Source organism: Megascapheus bottae, unplaced genomic scaffold, assembly GCF_031878675.1.
Source record: "Megascapheus bottae isolate mThoBot1 unplaced genomic scaffold, mThoBot2.hap1 H_1, whole genome shotgun sequence".
NCBI lineage: Eukaryota > Metazoa > Chordata > Mammalia > Rodentia > Geomyidae > Megascapheus > Megascapheus bottae.
The window spans coordinates 959,486-980,802 of NW_028327858.1; the positions used below are offsets into that span (position 1 = coordinate 959,486).

A 21,317-nucleotide genomic window follows, 5' to 3' on the forward strand; every position below is an offset into this window, starting at 1 on the left:
CATATGTACACACACACACACACACACACACACACACACACACACACACCCCAAATGGCAAGGCCACCACTGATTTGTCCCTTCTTTGGTAGTCTCCATGGCATACAGTTTGTTGGTATAATTGGAGACACCAAAGACAATTAAGCTCTGTGTATTTTTATGAGAAATGAGTCAATGATTTCCTCCCTATACAATCTTACATTAGTAGTACACAACCTTTAGCCAAGGTTAGAAGAGAACAAATGTTAAGTGTGAACCCACTAAGCCATAGATCAGAACTCTACCCAAGAGATTTTCCCAGGCTTTTCACGAGCCCACATCAGCTTTCACAGATAGAGGAACCCTCGTGGCCTCCCCAAACTCCTCAAACCCCTCGTAGCCCCTCAGTCTTCCTGTCTTCTCATGAAAGGATTGGCCCTAGAAACCAGTGTTTCTGACCCTCATCAAGCATCTCCTACTTCCCATCTCATCACCCCACACCTGCCTCCTCCCCACTGCCATATCCAGTGCCTAACTCCCTCACCATAGTTAGCCAAGCCAAGGAACAGGCCACACACAGCAGAAGCTCCCTGGTGGGTGTGGACTCACTTCCATAACTGTTTTGCTCTTGTTTTATCAAGTATGTCATCACTGGTAGAGGAAGTCCGGAGGGTGAGCCTTTGTACTGTGATCGATATTTTGCCAGGCGCTCTTGAGTGAGGCAAGTCTCCTCAGTGTCTGTTTTCATATCTGTAAGCTAAGAAAGTTGAACTAGAAAACCTTGTTGGTCCTAACCAGTTCTGGCCTCCAGTAGGTCAACTTATCACCTCCACCTCCTCTTAAGTCATTTCAGGTAGAAGGTAAGAAATTTTACAATGAGCTTCCAGAGAGTTGAGATCAGTTCAAAAGAGACTGAGAACTCACCAGACTTGGTCACTGGGTCTTGGATGGAACTCAGTTTACCTATTGTCCAAACACCATTGCTTCAGGCTGCTCAAGTCATATCTCAAGTTGTAAATAGAAAAACTGTGATCTAGAAACATGTGATCTCAATAACGCACTCTAGAGCCCCAGCTCTCCTAATGAATGATGCCGACACTTCTAGAAACCAAAATTTTCATTTCCTCCCATTGGTGATCTCCCTCTCTATCACCATAATTAGTACAGAGGGCATTACCAAATTAGTAGATGTAAAATCAAGTCTTTCCCAAAGCCAACTGCAGCTGTAACCCCTTAATAGTTACCATATTTATGAACTAATAATAAATGCTTTTTAGACAAGAAGCTTACAGATAATAGATATTTTTCCTGTTGCCAATCTATTCCATGAATCTAGAAATCAGGGTTCTCCTAATTAAAGGAGATCTAATCCAACACACACAGTCCCTGGGATAAGCTCTCTGCTTTCCTAAGCAAGCAGGTTACTTAGATTCATTGCATGCATGTTTATGGCTCAGCCTTTTCTGTTTATTGGTTGGTCTGGGTTTTGTTGTTGTTGTTGTTGTTATTGGTGTGTGTGTGTGTGTGTGTGCTGGTCATGGGACTTGAACTCAGGGGATGGGTGCTATTCCTGAGCTTTTGTGCTCTAGCACTCTACCACTTGAACCATAGCTCCATTTCTGGCTTTTTTGTCACTTAATTGAAAATAAGAGTTTCACAAATTGTCCTCCCTCACTTTGTAGCCCAGGCTGGTCATAATCCTCTAACCCCCTACTTCTTAAATTCTGGGATTGTAAGCATGAGCTTTCAGGCTCACTTTTGCCAATATTTAATGAGAACCTATGGATCTAAAAAACTTCCGTGTCACTGCTACAAATATTAAATGGGTTATTTCACCAACTCAAGTGGTTTATTTTTATGTTAAATTTCACTCCCCATGTGATTATCAGAAGCTTTTATAGCTGGAGATATTCATTTGAATAACCTAAACCAAAAGTGATAGTCTTTTTCCCTTACTAAGTCACATAAAATTTTCAAGAAGTGTGAAAGAATATCATTTCCAGTGTATACCAAAAGTCACAGTTAAGAATCCCAGCATTTCTTTAGAGGTACTTCCACTACCATAAATGACTGGTAGTTACTTATTAAATCCCTGCACAAAGTCTAGACGGGCCATCCTGAGAATTAGCCACTGGGAATTGGAAGTCCATTAAAGCACAAATACATCACGTAGACAAAAGCAGGGGTTGGTGTGCATCTAGAGCATTTGAGCATACAAATTCTCTTCTCCTCCCTCTGTATCTGGCAGCTTTGTGTTAGAAGAGCTACTAATAGCCAGAGAAAGAAGCAGTCAGTTGTTCAATTCTCCCAGGGGAAGGGACTGGAGTCCTCAAGGACTGCTGGCACTAATCTGAAGATAGTCACCATTATGCTCCCTGGTAAGACATTGTCACTGGCCACACCTTCATATTCTGGCCAGGAGCTGTGCCCCTTTTAACTGTTTCCAGGCTGAGTCTCAAGCTCTTCATCCCTAAGGATGTGCCTTGTCTCAACTCAGCCCCAGATGGCTGCCTATGGAGGCAGCCAGTTAATCCTTGGAACCCTCTGTAATCTGAAGCAATAAGGGCCCACTGTTGAACAAGGCTGAAGGCTGATCATATAACTGATTTATCTTAATCTAGCTGAAATATCAAGTGGGAATAGAAAATAGAAAAAGGAAGAGTGACTCGCAGGGAATGTAAACTAGATAAGGATCTGACATCTTTCTTTGCAATAACTGACATCCTTTGTGTGGGGCACATCACATCAAGGGTAAAAGGCCTACCTCGTGGCCCAGTGCTCACTTCCTGGTTTTGGAGATCCGACCTGCCTGCCTCCTGGTTGGGAGGCTGGCTGTGGTTTGTGATGTAAAATAAGGCTACCTCGAACCCATGGATTGGCCCCGCTGCCCTCTCTCACCGCACCTACCTCCCCCTGTCCTACCTACTTTTATGTTAATAGACAATCCTGCTTCTTACTTTAGCCCCTGGTATCTTGACATTCTCCCTGTGTCTTCCCTCTGGAGAAGGGAGGGCTGGGTGAAGGCGGCCAGCCGGCCCTATCCTTTCTCGGTCTTGTCTTTGCGTGTTCTCTTTGCCCTTCCTGCTGGTCAGGAGGCAAAGAGTGCTAAAAACCCCGACACTTGGCTTTTTCGAAGATGTTCATTCCTTACCACTGCAATGTCCCTTCTGGCACCCATCCTCCACACCCCCCCATCCCGGTATCAATTCAGATACACTTACAGAACATTTATCTTCTTTCAATTCCTTCTGTTGCCTGCACGACTAACAGTCTAAAGCAGTATAATCAGAAAACCTGACTTCTCTTAACCACAGTAAGTACCAGACTACTCCCCCCCAAAATGGTCACCTCTAGAATTCATTTTAGTACACAAATACCTCATTATCATATTTGCCAAAACAAACAAACCAACAGGAAATATGAGATTCAGTCTGTTACAACTTAATTGCCTATGAAATAGCCAAAGGTCCGCAGCAAATAAAAGGCTCCATCCTTATAATCATCAATTGGTAGACACTCAGCAATTGAAGAGCAAATGAATGATTCACCAGTGCAATGGCCATGCATGGCTGCTTTTGCAGCCCCATCTCCCCAGAGCCAGCAGCTTATACTCCATATGCAAGAAGAGTAAGTCAGCCTTTGGTCTCTTCCGCATCCGTTCACTGACATGCAGGGCCTCTGAGCCCCCAGAGGACAAGGAACAGCAGGCAGAGGGTACCTGTCATGCATGCTCCCTCATTCATGCTACTTCTTGCCCATTTCATTACTCTTCAGTTGACCACCCACATTTAATTCAGCTTTAAAAACATGACAACAAGGTCTGAGATTTGAGGGATGTACCTGACTCTCTCTCCCCTCCAGAGGTGGTGGAATCTGATCAGCAAAACCAATCTTCCCTGGATCACCCATAAAGGCACTAACCTCATCCACGTTCTCAAAAGCGTTGATGACGTCATAGGGCAGACAGGACAGAAGGTCAATCACAAACCATGTCTTCAGGTAGTTCATGCGGATAAGCTTAGGGTCAGAGATAACCTCCCCTGCTGGTCCCACAAAAGTAGTGTGAAAATTCAGCACAATGTCCACCAGGAAAATTACATCCACAATGCTATCCACAACCAGCCAGGCTACATTGTTCTGCCTGGTTTTAAAGGAGACATTGTAAGGGACCAAGATGGCTGTGTAGAAGGTCAAGATCAAGATGATCCAGTCCCACGTGGTCTTAAAAACACAGTAATGTAAGATGATATGAGGTGGAGTCTTTGGTGCCTCTTGCTTGTATTGAGGAAGGATGTCTGAGCCCAGCTGCAGGACCTGTACAGTAAAACACGGCCAAGAAAGAACGAAGTTAGGATTTAATTGCAAGCATCTAACCAATTTGCATTGATCATTCACAAACACTCACAATATTTTATATGAATCATTAGCTATAGTAGCAGGTGCTGGAGAAGTATAAGTAAATGTAAGTGAACGTGATAACAGAAATAGTCATATTGAAACAATGACAAATGATTATTTGGCTTACTGTGAGCCAAACTGAGTTCTCAATACTCCACGTGCATGTATTATTTCATTTCATTCTTTTTCTACAGTCCTGGAGCTTGGGCACTGTCCTTGGGCTTTCTCAAGGCTAAAGCTCTACAGCACCATTTCTGGCTTTTACTATGTATGTGATACCAAAGAATCGAATCTGGGTCTTGGTGCATGCTAGGCAAGCACTCTACCACTAGGCCAAACTTCCGGTCCCTATCTCATTTCATTCTAAATACAATATTAGTTCTTTTTAGCCAGTTATTTAACATGACAGATAAGAAACTATGACTTAGAAAGTTAAAATATTCTATTCAATAAATACTTATCGCTTCATGCCAGGAACTGTTAAGGACTCTGGATATATATGGCAATGCAGAAAAATATGGTATCTGCCCTCGAGAAGCTCAGCCTCATAGACCAATCAAGGATCATTTCCAATTGTGCTAAAAGCTGATTAAGAGACTGAAGAAATGGGAGAACGTGGTGATTTATCAGTGTGACTGTGAACAAGAGCAATGGAAGAGTCCTTGACTACAGTCCAAATGATAACAAAGAACTAGCCTTTCAAACTTATGTGGGAAATTATTCTTGGCACACAGCACCACTGGTACAACAACCTCAGGAGGGTACGGACTGTATTTTCAGAAAGAAGGAAGGCTAATGTGAATGAAGTGCACTGAAGCAGTGGGGGTCACATTCAAGGACCTCTGAGAAGAAAGCAGAAGCCAAGAAACCCCCTTCACCCAAATGGGCCAGAGGAAGGTGTTGGATTTTATTCTCAGTAAAGTAAACGGAGGGTCTTATACAAGGAAACAATAATTGGAAGCATGGTTTTAAAAGTCCACCTAAAGCTATAGACATGGTAATGGAAATATAAACATAACTATATAGACATAAAAACCTATGACTCTATAGACATGTTTTATTTCATAAATTAATATGTTTCTATGACATACAAACCCTTAGCCTAATTGTGATTAAGTTCTAAATACTAAGTCCCAGTGATTGTAAATAGATTCCCTCCTTGAACACTTGTATATTAAACTTGTCGTTTAAAATATGATGTAAAAATCAATGTTAATAAATTATTTTAAAAAATTTAAAAAAAGTTCACCTAGCCTGCTGTAAAAACAACAAATTGTGGCAAAGGGTTTAAGAAAAGAATTGTGCCAGGATTTCTAGAACAACGTTGAAAAAAGATGGGGTAATGGAAAAAAAGTAGACTAATTTTGTGCATGGATTTTAAGTAAAGCTACTTCTTAGACTCTGTGATGGTAGATAGAGAAGGAAGACGAGTAATGAAAGGTACCCAATGCTACATGTCACCAGTTCAGTACTACAGAACTGTTTAGAATGGAATGGATAGATTCCAAGGATGAAGAAGTAGCAAGAGACAGAGCCAAGATCTCAAATTCAACCCTCGCTAGGTTCACAACACATGATATTCCTTGTCTAGGTTGTATTTCCCTGGGTAACCTAGGCTTTTAAGGAAACAGATTCAGTGCAGAAAGAAGACCAGGAATATCAATGTGGCCTTCACAATTAATAGTCAAAAGTCAAAATACCGGGCTTCTGAGAACAGGCCAAAATGGAAGGGACACTGTGCACTGACTCTCTCTTATATCATAAGACCTTCCTTTTATCTCTAGAGGTTGATGATCCTTTAATAAATATAAATGTTCCTGCATTCTCTCTAGTTGTCTCAAGGTCTTAAAGTAGAAAAGGAAAGTGAGAGATATCCCGTGCTCACCTCATATTATCCTTGGACCAAAAGACTCCACCCTTCCCACCCATGCACACAGCTTTTCTAAGCTTGGCATTTCATGTTCTCCCTCATAAAGACACTGACAGACATGTGATTAAGAAAGCTTAGGCCCTGAGACCTCAGGGAAAAAAATGGATAATAGCTTCTTAAGAACATATTGAACAAGGGCTGGAGTAGAACTCAGCCTACAGGCCAGTACAGTAGCAAGCATTTGAGCTTGATCTCCAGTACTAGAAATCATCATCATAGAATAAATCAAATAAAATCAAGTGAGTGGGGCCAAGCTTCTGAAAAGATAGTCTAACAGAATAACCAAAAGCTTTGGACATTATCTACAAAGCTATTGTAAAAGACTAAAAGGTAAGAAAAGACACTAAACCAGCTAGGAATGAATGACACAGCAGCGTGTTCCCTAGGTAGTCTTTTTGTTCCAATACTTGAAGCTGAGGAAGGCAGCAAGCTGAAGATACCAAGGTGTACAGACAGAAGTATCCCCAACAGGACCAAGACATGAGAAAGGGTATCAATGTGTGTGAAGTAATGCATCTGGTGAATATAATGTAACCCCTCTATTAATTACAATAAAAATATATGAAAAAATAGGGTACTTGACTGGAGAGGAAAGCAAATAAATTAAATGGTGCTGAAAGGGATAACATGAATAATGAAGTACTTTAAAAACTATTTCAAGAGCAGGAAGAGCCATGCTTTGAGCATAATTGTGGTGAAGAATGATGGAAAAATGAACAAAGATGCTAAGCAGATAATGATAAGAGCCCTCTGCCTCTTTTCCTAAAGGAGAAGAGCCAGATTCTTCATGAGAGGACATGGCACCTTACCATCCTGTCTTTGGTTCCTTGAAAAGAACCTGCTGTTTGAGCTTCTCTTAGTTTCCCCTTGTTTCACTAGTTAATCCCAGCTTACTTAATAAAACCAAATCCAGGCTCTCTACATTGATGAAACAGTGAATTAGAATAAATTGAAAGAATAAATTGTATGAGTATATTAAAAACTTGGTGTGTGTACCTATGAGCATTTAAAAGGCAGCCAATTTTCCTACCATTGAATTAGTTCTACAACAAAATTTACTTTTTCAAAAATTTAAGTTTTACTCCAGGAAAGGGAAACAAGAGGTTTGTCATTGTGATTTTTGTTCTTAATGTACTATATGAAGTTATTTCTTTTCTCTGTTTATTCCCTGTTTATCTCATGTTACTGTATTTAACTTTGTTATCTGGTATATTGTATATATGTTTATTTGAAATAGGAAAGGGAAGGGGGAAAACAAGATGACTGGGAGGGGTGGAGGAGGGAAAGGGGGACAAAAACATGAGAAGGGCTACCAGGGTTCAAGAAGTAATGTACCCACTACCTGACGAATGTAACTGTTACCCCTCTATACATTATCCTGGCATTAAAATACAATTTTTTTAAAAGCAGTAGCAAAAGGAAATAAACTGAAGAAAAGAAAGAAAGAAAGATAGACTCCAAGAAATGGAAATAAAAACAGTATCCCCAACAAAGCTCATTCTCTTCAACCAAAATATGGGGCAGGGGTAGCGCAGAGGCAAGGAAGAGGTCAGGCAGCCTCAAAAGACAGAAAGCACTTGGACAACAGCCACTCAATAGTAAAAACTACCTGCTAGAACTGTGGTCCCTCTCTCATCTAGGCCAATAAAGAGTTCCCCTTTTCAAGGTAGAAATGAAGGAGTCAATGGCCCATCCCTAAGGGGTTCATCATTCTAGAGAAGGCCTTGCTATTAACCTGGACCTCTACCCCATCCCGCAGCAGTAAGACTATCCCTAATACCTAAACCCACAGGTCCAGCTCTAGGGGAACTAGAACTGCGACCCCACAATTGACAATAACAAGAAGGAGTACCCCTCAAATGCTCTTTTAACCCAGTCAGACAGAAATGTAAAGAACTGCCTGACACTCTCCTCTACCATCTAAGTATTAAAGGAAGTTATCTAAAGCAAAAGCTATAAAGATGATCCAAAACTTTCTACACTAAAACATGTCAGGGTTTCAATAAAAGAAATCACTCATTATATGAAGAACCATGAGACTATCAACCTCAATGAAAAACAATTCATCAATAGACACCAACACTAAAATGACAAAGATGTCAAGATGACAAGATTTTTAAATAGATATCACATAAATGCTTTAACAAGTGCCTACAGATATGTAAAAGTAAAGTCTTGACAAAGAAAGAAAAGAGGGAAAGTCAGAGAGTCTGAACAGCGCACTTTGCATGTATATATGTATGACATGTCAAAATGAAACCCCCAGGTATAACTAATTGACTCTGATTTTTTTAAAAACAACATAAAAAGGTTTCAAAAATTGCATCAAATAAGGTTATGAATTTAAATGAAAAGCTCTAAAGTTTTAGAAAACAAAGGTAAGAGAAAAATCTTCAGACTCTAGGGCTAGACAAAGTGTTATTAGATTTGAAAGAACCCATAAAAGGAAAAATCTAACAACTGAATTTAAAACTCTCCATCTGCAAAAGACTCTTAAAAGGATAAAAAGACAAGCTATGTCTGAGAAGAGTTACCTACAAGCTACACATTCAACGAAGAAACAGTATTGAATGCATATAGTATGCACTATAGCACCTTAACCATAAAAATAAGAAAAAGAGAATTAAAATGAGTAAAAGTAATGTTCAAACACTTAGCCAAGGATATATAGACAGCAAGGAAGTGCATACACAAAACGTTAAACAATAACCACTAGACAAACATAAAACCACAATGATCACTAGAAACATAGTTCAAATGGTATATGACAAAGACCCGGAGTCCAAACACCAAGTATTGTTAAATTAAAAAAAGTACAGTGAGATACTATAATAGATGTACCATAATGACTAAAATTTTAAAAATAGTTAACAATAATACCAAATGCTGGTGGGAAACAGGACAGACTCAATCACATGTGTAAAATGGTACAGCCTTGGGCCGGGAGTTTAGCCTAGTTGTAGAGTGTTTGCCTAGCATGCATAAGCACTGGGGTTTAATTATTGGTACCACATACATAGAAAAGGTCAGAGGTGGTGCTGTGGCTCAAGTGGTAGAGCTCTATCTAGCCTTGAGGAAGCCCAAGGATAGTTCTCAGGCCCTGAGTTCAAGACCTGGGACTGACAAAAAAAAATGGTACAGCTTCTCTGAAAGAATTTGATGGTTGATTTCACTTAATGGATGATGATCACACAGCTTAGCAATTGAACTCCTAGAGGGTTACTCCAGGAAAAATAATAACTTTAAGCTCCCATAAAAATCTGTACATGTCTAAGGACTGGTGGCTCACATCTATAATCCTAGGTACTCAGAAGGCTGAGATCTGCAGACTATAGTTTGAAGCTAGCCTAGACAGAAAAGTCGATGAGATTTTGTCTCCAATTAACCACAAAAAGTCAGAAACGGATCTGGCTCAAGTGGCAGAGTGCCAGCCTTGAGGGGAAAAGCTAAGGGGGGGCATGAAGCCCTGAGTTAAAGCCCCCGTTCTGGCACACACACATACACACACACACAGAGTCTGCGCATAAATATTAGTAATTATTTTATTTATCATAGCCTCAAGCTAGAAACAACACAACTATCAACAACTATCATCCAGTAGATATATGACTTTGACTTATACAAACTATGGTACATCTATACAAGAAAACACCATTCATTAACAAAAGGATACACACCACTGATACATGGAATAGTCTAGATGAGTCTCCAGAGATTAAAAAAAATCCAAAGACATCATATTTACAATTTCATTGAGGTAACATTCTAGAGATAGAGTCTAGAAAGAAGTGATTTCAAGAGTTTAAGATGTGATGGCAAGAAGAAAATGGGGTACAAGAAATGACCTTGTGGGGGGTAATGGGGACCAAGACATGTGGAAGGGTATCAATGTATGTGAATTAATGCACCTTCTATCTGGCAAATATCATGTAACCCTTTTATTAAATACAATAAAAAATATTTAAAAAATAAAAATAAAAAAGAAATGACCTTGTTTGTTATAACTCTGCCAATATTTAGTTAGTTTGAAATAAGTTTTTTTAATAAAGAATTGTGGCTTTATAGAAGAGATCCTGAATTGAAAGGACCTCCAGGATACTGAAACAAAAGCCATATAATGAATGATTGTTGTCCTTAATCTACTATGTTATCTTTCATCTCCTTTGCTGTCTCTTGGGTATCTTATATTGTTACAGTATCTCACTTTGTTATCTGATATATTGAATTTATTTGTATTTGGTTATTTGAAATTTGATAGGGAAGGGGGGAAAACCAAGACGGGGGGTGGGTGGTGGGTGGGGGGGAGGGTGGTGGGTACCAAGACATGTGAAAGGGTATCAGTGTATGTGAATTAATGCACCTTCTATCTGGAAAATATCATGTAACCCTTTTATTAATTACAATAAAAAATTATAAAAAAGAAGAGATCCTGTACATACAGTTAAGAGAAAGTCAAAGGTAAAATGAAGATGAGTTTTTAGAGGTGTCTCATATATTTGTAAGTAGTTTTGCAGTTGAGACTATTCAGCAAGAATTCTGCAGAACCCACCAGCAAGGAGCCAGCCAACTGCTGTTTGCAAACCAAAGTCCCACAGAGCCCCACAGTTCTATTGTTCAAATCCTTACGAGAAATTGCCCTTTCAGGAAAAAAAAAAAAAAGGTTACTCCTGTGTCAGTCTAATGTATTGCAAAATTATTTCTAAATGGACTTTCCATTCTGCATCTTCCCAGGACATTGTCAGGCACTGCTAGGGTGAGGCCTGTGTTGATAGTGTCTTCTTATCTTCCCAAATACCAGGCTGACCATAGACTCTCCTCCTGCCGCTACTCCTATAATATATACTCAGGGAGAAATTGATGGAGGTGCTGAGCTAAAAATGAAAGGTTGATGAGCAATTGTATTCACTTTCTGTTTTCCTGTCTCTGGGATTCAGCCTTTTGTGTTTAAGCCACTGGGTTTAAACACTATAAGGGGATTTTGATGCTACGGCATTTGATTGGCAAAAGTGACAAACTCTCCAAATCTTAACATAAAAGACTACTTGAATAGAGGGAAATGGGGACCAAGACATGGAAAAGGTATCCATGTATATGAAGTAATGCACCTTCTGTCTGGTGAATATAATGTAACCCTCCTATTAATTATAATTAAAAATATATGGAAAAAGACTATGAATAATTCCCATAACATCAAGGTTTTAGAGTCTGATTTTTTATATAGATTTCATTCTAATATGAACTCATAGCTGTTATCATGACACTGTTTCAAAGAAAACAAATAAAATGGAGATGCTATCGAACTAGTGCTTGACTAGAGAAAATCAATATCCTTAAGAAAAATTCCCTGACCTAAATAGTGTTTGGCATCCAGTGAACAATCCTAATCCAATAGTCTTTTAGTACTATAATAAATGACTGATTTTCATGCTGATCAGAAAGATTTCCATCATAGCCTCCTCAGTAGTAACAGGTTTTTTTTTTTAGGATCCTTCAGTAAAAAATAGATTTTTTTCATATTAAAAATATGAAAGTCAAACTCACTAATCTCTATCACATTGATCTTGCACTTATCTTTCTTCTTCTTTTTTTTTTTTTTGGTTGGCCATGGGGCTTGAACTCTGGGCCTGGGCACTACCCTTGAGCAATTCAGCTCAAGGCTACCACCCTTACCCCTTGAGCTATAGCACCACTCCCAGTGAATTGGAGATAAGAGTCTCAAGGTCTTTAGTGTCCAGGCTGGCTTTGAACTGCAATCCCCAGATCTCAGCTTCCTGAGTAGCTAGGATTACAGGCGTGAAATACCACGCCTGGCTTAAACTTACCTTTCTAATGTCTTTTTCTTTTGCCAGTCCTGGAACTTGAACTCAGGGCCTAGGCCCTGACCTTTGAGCACTTTTGCTCAAGGCTAGTACTACCACGTGAAACAAAGCCCACTTCCAGCTTTGTGTGTGTGTGTGTGTGTGTGTGTGTGTGTGTGTGTGTGTGTGTGTGTGCGTGTGTGTGTGTGTGTGTGTGTTACTGCGGAATCAAACCCAGGGCTTCATGCATTCTAGGCAAGCACACTACCACTAGGCCATACTCCCAGCCCTTTCTCATGTCTTCTATTGCATTTTTGAATCCTTGTATTCACACAGTGATGCAGTTCTAGAGATGGAAAAATGTAATGGAGGCTCAATGTAATGGAGGTGAAGTAACTCACCCTGAGTCATGCACGAGATGAGTAAGCAGAGGAGCTGGTATCCACAACCTAACTTCTAGTTCCAGATTCAAGTCTTTCCACTAGTCCATCCTCACAAGCTACCTTTCATAGCCCAGTGACATGCATCACCACATCTCCTGTGCCTCCGGAAGACAAAAAGGCTGGTAGGTTGCTTATTTACAGATTAGATTTCTGTACTTCTTCCTTCTTGAAACAATCCTTGTTTGACTTTCTTAATCTTTCTCTAGTTCTAGTACCACAAATGTGTGCAGCTCAGATACTACTTCAAGAAGCCTCTAGAACTAATTCTTCAAGAAGTTCTGGTGACATTGTTCAAAATGAATTTTACTCTTTATCTGGTGTATATAACTGTATATCACTCTTACAAATAACAGTAAAATTTCATTTAAAACGTTCTATTGGAATTCCATAGTATTAACTACAAACAATCTGTTGTACAGTAGCTCTCTAGGACTTATTCTTGTCAACTGAAACTTTGTACATTTTGACTGTACCTCCCATTTCTCTTTCCCTGTAGCCCTTGGCAGCCTCTTTTCTATTCTTTTCTGTGAGTTTGACTATTATAGATTTTTCATATTGCATACACATGCTATTGTAGGATTTGTCCTTCACTAGCTGATTTATTTTACTTAGAATGTCATTTCAAATTCATCTTTGTTATTGAAAATAGATAATTATAATTGTCTTAATATTCTACTGGAGGTATACATATATAAATAAGCATTTTCTTTTTTAAGGTATTTTTATTGTAAAATGGTGATATACGGAGGGATTTCAGTTACATAAGGTAATGAGTACATTTCTTTTCAAACAATGTTACCCCTCCCTCATTTTCTCCCACTTTCCCTGCCCTTCAACTACCCCTCAAGTAAAGCATTTTTTTTATCCACTCCTCCATCATTACTTCCATGTCTTGGCTATTGCAAATAAAGTGGCACTAAGCATGAGATTATAGATATCTCTTTACGATCTTGATTTCAGAACAAAATCTAAATACATAAGGCCAAATAGTATGACGCTAAATGAAAGGACCTCCAGGATACAGAAACAAAATTCACATAATGAGTGATTGTTGTCCTTAATGTACTATGTTATCTCTCATCTCTTTTGCTGTCCCTTGGCTATCTCACACTGTTACAGTATTTCACCTCATTATCTGATATATTGTATATATGCATATTTGGTTATTTGAAATTGGATAGGGAATGGGGGAAAACAAGATGAGGGGCAGGGGTGGGGGGAGGGAAATGGGGACCAAGACATGAGAAAGGGTATCAATGTATGTGAAGTAATGCATCTTCTATCTGGTGAATATAATGTAACCCTTCTATTAATTACAATAAAAATATATGAAAAAAAGATCTTGATTTCAATTTCACTGTACCATTTTTGACTCTGTGTGTGTGTGTGTGTGTGTGTGTGTGTGTGTAATCAAAAACAAGTGTTGTAATTCTAGCTATTCAGGAGATTAATATCTGGTGGATTATGATTCAATGCCATCCCAGCCAGAAAAGTCCACAATATTCAACATCCAAAGTAAACAGCACAAAGCTAAGCTAGAAGCATCACTCAAGTAGCAGAGTATCAACAAAGTGAGGTCTAGAGTTCAAGCTCTGATGCCAACAATAAATATATTTACATATATTATATGTATGTTTATATGCATATATATGTATCCATATAAACCCATATGTAATGCATACGAATGTTTTTAGGATACTATAAGCACAAACAGACAAGAGAGAATATGTGATATCTTAGGGAAATATTCTAAATATAAGCACTTCCATCAAGAAACAAAAATCAGAGCCTATATAGACCATTTGTTATCAGAACAATTTCTAGCAGATGTGCATCTCTAGGAATGAAGCATTAACACTAATCGGGTGCTTACTCTATATCCCACTGTAATCTAGTGAGACATTAGTTCAATTAATTCTCACAACTCGGCACTAGGAGTTTGGTAGAGTGCTTGCCTAGCATGCGTGAAGACCCAGGTTCATTTCCTTGGTACCACATACATAGAAAAAAGCCAGAAGTGGTGCTATGGCTCAAGTGGTAGAGCGCTAGCCTTGAGAAACCCAAGGACAGTGCACCAGCCCTGAGTCCAGGCCTAGAATATTTCTCAGACCTCCTTGAGGCACTTATATAGTCTAGAAAAGATAGCAAACATTTTAAATGGTCATCCCATGTTGACACCCTGGCTAAGTTGAACCCCAGGGATATAATTTAATCCTTTTGTTCTCATATTATGGTTTAGGCTAAACACATACAAAATACAATTCAGTCCTTATACAAGCATGTGTGATAGATATCGGGATCTGTTTTGTAGATAAAGGAAAATTATTCCAGGAAGGTCAAATTGCCTAAAACCACAAAGCTAATTAAGTGAAGCTAAAATGGAAACCCAAGTCTAATTCAGAAGCCCATAGTCTAATCCAGGACTAATCAATGGAAATATGATACAAGTCTCATGTAATTTGAAATTTCCTAGTAAACGAAAAGAGGCAAAAATTAATTATAATGGTATATTTACCCAATAACTTAACATGATATATCTAAAATATTATGTCAGCATATAATCAATGAAATGATTCGTGAGATATTTTTGCAACCTTTAGTTCCTGCTACAAGTCACATTTCAGTTGTTCAGTAGACAGATGTAGCCAGTGTTGGGCATCTAGGGCAGCACAGGTTTAAGTCATGGACTCATAGTTCAGCATGAGAACATCCTGAACTATGTTCATGAACCTGAACTGGTCAGGTCCTTTGAGCAGTAGATTTGCGATGGATAAACAATGCACACAGCAGGCCACAAGAAGTAAATTGAAACATGTAAGCTGTAGGCATGTGTGTGCCATGTAAAAACATATGTGAGACAAGAAGGTAGAGGTCAGAAGGACATATCAACTAATGTTGAGAGATGGCTTGGGAAACCATTTGAGAGGGGGCATTTGGTCACGATTAAGTTTTACAGGCTCAGCCTAGAAACCATGATCTATGTTTCACTGCTGATCCACCGTTGGAATAGGCAAAGTCACCATGCTTCTGTTTCTTCACCTGCAACATGAACCTCATACCACCTATGCCAGAGTGACACTATATGGATAAAATCAGAATATAGATATATTTCCAAATAACTATTAAAAAGCCAAAACTGGAGCTGTGGCTCAAGTGGTAGAGGGCCACCAGCCTTGCCGAAAAAGCTCATGGACATCACTCAGATCCTGAGTTCAAGTCCCAATACCAACTAACAAACAAACACATCAACACAAAGTACTTTAAGAGCAGAGAAAAAAAGAGAAAGACAGCAAATGACTTCAGTGATCGGGAAAAGCCCAGGTGTAATGTAATTGTCAAGCTTTCTCTTCAAGGCTGAAACACAAACAGACAAAATTTACCTGGGGCATGGTTTTTTTTGCCAGTCCCGGGGCTTGAACTCAGGGCCTGAGCACTGTCCTGGGGCTTTCCTCAAAGGTAGAGCTCTACCATTTAAACCACCGCACCACTTCGGGCTTTTTCTATGTACGTGGTACCAAGGAATTAAACCCCGGTCTTGGTGCATGCTAGGCAAGTACTCTACCACTAGGCCAAATTCCCAGCCCATCCTGGGGCATTTTTGATGGACCAAGAGTGTGCACATAGGTTCAGACAGTAAAGGACTATAGCACAGAAGCTACTATAGGAATGATCTGATGTAGCTAAAACATATTGTATTTTGAATGAGACTATAGAAGGCATTGGAAATGAAGCTGGATTCAGAGAGCAGAACTCGATATATCCTAGGTACATAGGTAAGGATTTTAAGTGGAGAAGGCTCTTAATGGACGATCTCTTGGTAAGGCTAACCAGGTAATCATTTGAAGAAAGATCTGGAAGGGGATAAGCATAGGCAGTGTTCCTGCTATTGGAATCAATTCAGGATTCCAGAAGAAAAGATGCAGGCCTGAACTAGCACTGGACAAAATCAGAAGCAAATTTGGAAACTTTTCTGAGAGCTTAAAGTCCTACCCCAATCCACTATGATAGGCCCAAAAAAGTCAACAGCCTGAGACCACCTCTCAGGAGGGTCACCTATCATCTCCCTGGATGATGGACAGTGGAAGACACATAGAACTTCCCTTTTGACAGTGACCTTGGTGTGCTCACCATTCCAGTTGCCAATATGGCTTCCTTAGCCATCTAAAGACACAGAGAGAACACCCCTATCACCTTCACCCCCATTGCCTCGTCCTCCTCTGCGGATCACTAGAGAAACTTCAGTTCTGTAGCGTAAGAAATCCCACGCTGGCCTATTCCATAGACATTTCCATATCCATCCGCTTCCCTCTATTCACTGCTTTCCACCCTCCAGGTACAGATTCAAAAATCAAGTCAGTTTTAAAAAAGGTGGGGGGGCCTTTATGGTCTCTTGGGTTTGGACAAACTTCCTTCACTTCCTTCACACATTCAAAACAGAAAAGGAGCTCTGGATGTTACGACAGCTGGCTACAGCACCAGTTACAAAACAAAGCCTGATTTCAGGCTTGAGACATCCCAAACCAAACAACTGCTTAATTCCTGTCATAAACACCCTTCTCCATAAACCTGACAGGTGCTATTTTTAGGGCTTTTTTCCATGATGCATTTCTTCCTTAATGGAAAAAATAAAGGTGGTGGGAAGCAATTAAAAGTATTAATCCGGGGGAAGGGAAATGGGGACCATGACATGTGAAAGGGTATAAATGTGTGGGAATTAAGGCACCATTTATCTGGCAAATATCATGTAACCCTTCTATTAATTACAATAAAAATATATTAAAAAAGTATTAATCCATATACTTTGCCACCATAAGTGCCAACTCATGTAATACATTTACAAATAAAATATTATAGTGAAAGACAATTTGATAGCTATCTTATTTTATTCTTATGCTGCTGAGAAATACTTCAGCTGTACTCTCTTAATGTTTCATGATGCTCTGAACTAGGTATTTACTTCTCACAGTACTGTCACAGTCTGCATTGACCTTTCATCCACTGAAGAAGACCAATATGTGACAAAACATTCTTGATGACACAGGCACTCAAAGGCTAAACTATACTTGCAAGAAGAGTTTTGGAGGGAGTCACTCAACTGGCAAGAAGTGGGCAGAGGCAGTTGGGAAGACTTCACAGTGGAAGGGTGGAATCTAAACTGACAAAGAAAGAGTAATGAGCATCCTGCCAAGAGGAACAAGAGGTTTCCCAGTCAAGCCATGTTCCAAGGCCCATAGGTAAGAGAAAGCAACAAGTGTAAATACCACCAGCCTGGTGCAAAGAGTGGGCTGGGTGAATGTCACCAAATAAAACTTAAATTTATCCAAAGACGCAACAAGAAGATGTTAAAGGGTTTTTAAGCAGGGAATAATTAGATCAGACTTGTCTTTTAAAGCAGCATAGAGTCTCAAAACAATCTTTTCGGGTACGTAGTATCTTTATTTCATAGGATGAAGGAAATTTAGAGAAGCTAAGTGAGATTTACGAAATCACACAGCTGGAATGTAGTAGAGGTTTGGAGGAGGATTTGGGTCAGTGTGACTCCAATTCTTTTTCTTTTTCCACTGCATCATCTTGCTTCTAAGAGGGGAAAGAAGAATTAGAGGGAAGAAGGAAGAGGGAAAGGGGAAGAGGGAAGGGGAAAAGAGAAAGAAAAGAGAAGAAGGCAGGAGAATGGAGGCATCATCTTGCCTCTAAGGAGAGAAAAGAAGAGGAAGAGGGAAGAGGAAAGGGGGAAGAAGGAAGGGGAAAAAGAGACGAGAGAAGGGGGAAGAGAGAAGAAGGAAGAGAAAGGAGAAAGAGAGGAAGGTTGGAGGCAGGAGGGGAGATGAGAGAGAAAAGGGGAGGAGAAAGAGAGGTGAAAGAGAAGAGAGAACAGGAGAAAAAGATACCTAAAATCCCTAAACCTGATTTTAAGCTGTGGCTTTTCCATCAAAATCCAATGCAGAATTGACTCTGACACCTTTGAACATTTTGATTCTTCTTTCTTGACTTAAGTAAAGTTTATTAAAACATAATAAGCAAGTGCACAAAAACAACCCTTCTAGGATAAAAGCAAAGAATTCTCTGAAAAAAACCCATTCCTCTATATAAACAAAAGCCATATAATGACTGATTGCTGTTCTTAATGTATTATGTTATCTCTCATCTCTTTTGCTGTCCCTTGGTTATTTCATATTGTTACAGTATTTCTCCTGGCTATCTGATATATTGTATATATGCATATTTGATTATTTGAAGTTAGATAGGGAAGGGAGGAAAACAAGATTAGGGGCGGGGATGGGGGGAGGGAAATGGGGACCAAGACATGAGAAAGGGTATCAATGTATGTGAAGTAATGCACCTTCTATCTGGCAAATATAATGTAAACCCTTCTATTAACTACATATATGAAAAAATATATGAAAAAAAAACATTTCTCAGCAAAGAGGAGACAGAAACCCACAGCTGCTATGTACACACAGACAAGTCACAACTCTGACTGCAGGGCTGAAATAAAACAGGAAGTACCCTAGCCAGTCATGTCACAAGCTCACTTTGCAACATACAAAGAAAATGGTCATCCCTCCAGGTGCAGCACTATCTGAAGCCACACCTTGTTGTCCATAAGTAGACAGCTACGAATATTTTCCAAGACTCATTACAAAAGGCAAAATGAGCTGAAAACCCCAGATTCTTAGGGTAAAGGTTCCTGTTGCCAAAGTGACTTCCTCTCCAGAGCTTTATGTCATGAAGAGCCACTTGAAAAATAACATTTTTCCCCTCAGTCAGAAGAGCCAAATGAAGTCATACCCCCAAAAAAGAAAAAGAAAGGAAGGTAGAAAAACTTCAGTTTCAGAAATAGGTGAGCTTGTTTCTAAAACCTAGGACATTTGGGATCACATAAATCCTGACAGCTTCGATTTGTATTAGTATTAGTATTGATTCAGACCAGAAAAGTAAGGATCCTGACTGGTCTCAGTACTGAATGTACTGTACCCTGTTCTCCCTAGGAGCAGAGATAGGCGCCAGGTCGTTAGAGGCAGACATGAATAGAAAGCCTAACTACTCATGTGTTCAGGAAGGAGACCTCGTCTAATTTTAGTTCTGTCCAATCACCTGCCAAGGTAATCTGGCCCAGCCATGTCACACTCCTCATGCCCCACCCCCTCAAAAGTGACTAAAGGCAGAATTCCATACATGTAAAGGTCTCCATTATCATTCTCACACTGAATCATGTACACTACACACACACACACACACACACACACACACACACACACACACACACACACACACACACACCAGATGTTCTTCCTTGTGGATTTAGTTAAAAGTTAAGATTGAGCTAAACAGGGGCCGGGAGTTTGGCCTAGTGGTAGAGTGCACGCCTAGCATGCACGAAGACCCAGGTTTGATTCCTCGGTACCACATACTTAGAAAAAGCCGGAAGTGGTGCTAAGGCTCAAGTGGTAGAGCTCTAGCCTTCAGAAAAATCCAAGGACAGTGTTCAGGCCCTGAGCTTAAGCCCAGGACTGGCAAAAAAAAAAAAAAAAAAAAAAAGATTGAGCTAAACAAATGATAGCACTGAATACTGGTTATGGAAAGGGAAGAAAGAAATCATTGTCATTAGGCAGACTATATAAACTGGTCTGACCTTGCTTTTGAATTTCAGCCGTTTCTGCCTAGTTTTAAAGGTTAGTGTGCTCTGTCTCCTACATATACTTCTAATAATCTATCATATTCATGCCACCACGAGTATTTAGAGAGTTAATAGCTACTAGCATGGACCAAGTAAATATAGGTCAACCCTTCACTTACACAAGTGCACTGAAATGCTGTTTAAACAAATGAAACATTTACTAATTTGTACCAAAGGCCCAAACCTTAAGTACCAGAAACTGAATAGAAACAGGAAACCATCCCAGTTCAAATGAGCTAAAACCAAATCGAGTTTTGTAATAGCAAGTACTACTGGAACCTGGTATGCACTGCGGGCAACAGAGAGAGGGTGAAGTATTTCTGTGGCTATAGATGTTGGTATTGTGCTTAACTAAAATCAAGAGGCTCATTAATGAAGACCCAAAGGTACCCAGAAAGTTTATAAAATAAGAGCTGGAAAAACACACCAGGAAAACACTGACTCAAAGAAAGACGATCTACTATTAAGTAAACTAATATTGAAGCAATAACTTTTCATTAAAAGCTGGGCACTGACAGCTCACACATGTAATCCTAGCAACTCAGGAGGCTGAGATCTCATGATCATAGTTGAAAGGAACTTAAATCAATATGCCAAAGAATTCTCTCCATTCCTATCATAATTGAAGCCTTAGTCACAGAATTCAAGATGTGGAAACAACTGAAGTATTCAGCAAGAGAAGACTGAAGAAAATTCGATGCATGTGTTTGTAGACACACAATTAAATACTACTCAGCCTCTAGAAGAATGAAATTGTGTCATTTATAATTATATGGTAAACCAGAAAGGAATTCATCTTAGTGAGCTAAGTCAGGCATAGGACAATACATACTACAGTTCTTTCTTACATGTAGAAGTAAAGACAATTGAACCCACAAAAGTAAAGCAGAATGGTAGTTACCACAGGGTTTAAGGGTCAGGTGGGAGAGTTATGAATGTATTGGCTAATGGACACAAAATTTCAACTAAGAGGAAAAGGTTGGAGAGATCTTTGATACAAAATGGTAACTATAGTTAATAATAATATGCTGTACTCATAAAATTGCCAGGATAGATTTTTAAGTGTTCTCAATGCATGTAGGGTATGTAAA

At 39.5% G+C, this 21,317-nt stretch overlaps 1 protein-coding gene across 1 annotated transcript in view; it reads right to left on the minus strand.

Annotated features, from left to right (window-relative positions):
• LOC150038964 (voltage-gated delayed rectifier potassium channel KCNH1-like) overlaps positions 1-21,317 on the minus strand; it is a 141,188-nt gene that overhangs the window by 63,369 nt on the left and 56,502 nt on the right. Inside the window, exon 6 of the mRNA XM_090328109.1 lies at positions 3,820-4,293. Within this exon, the coding sequence (XP_090184235.1) occupies positions 3,820-4,293 (474 nt within the window). The remainder of the gene's footprint in view (positions 1-3,819; positions 4,294-21,317) is intronic.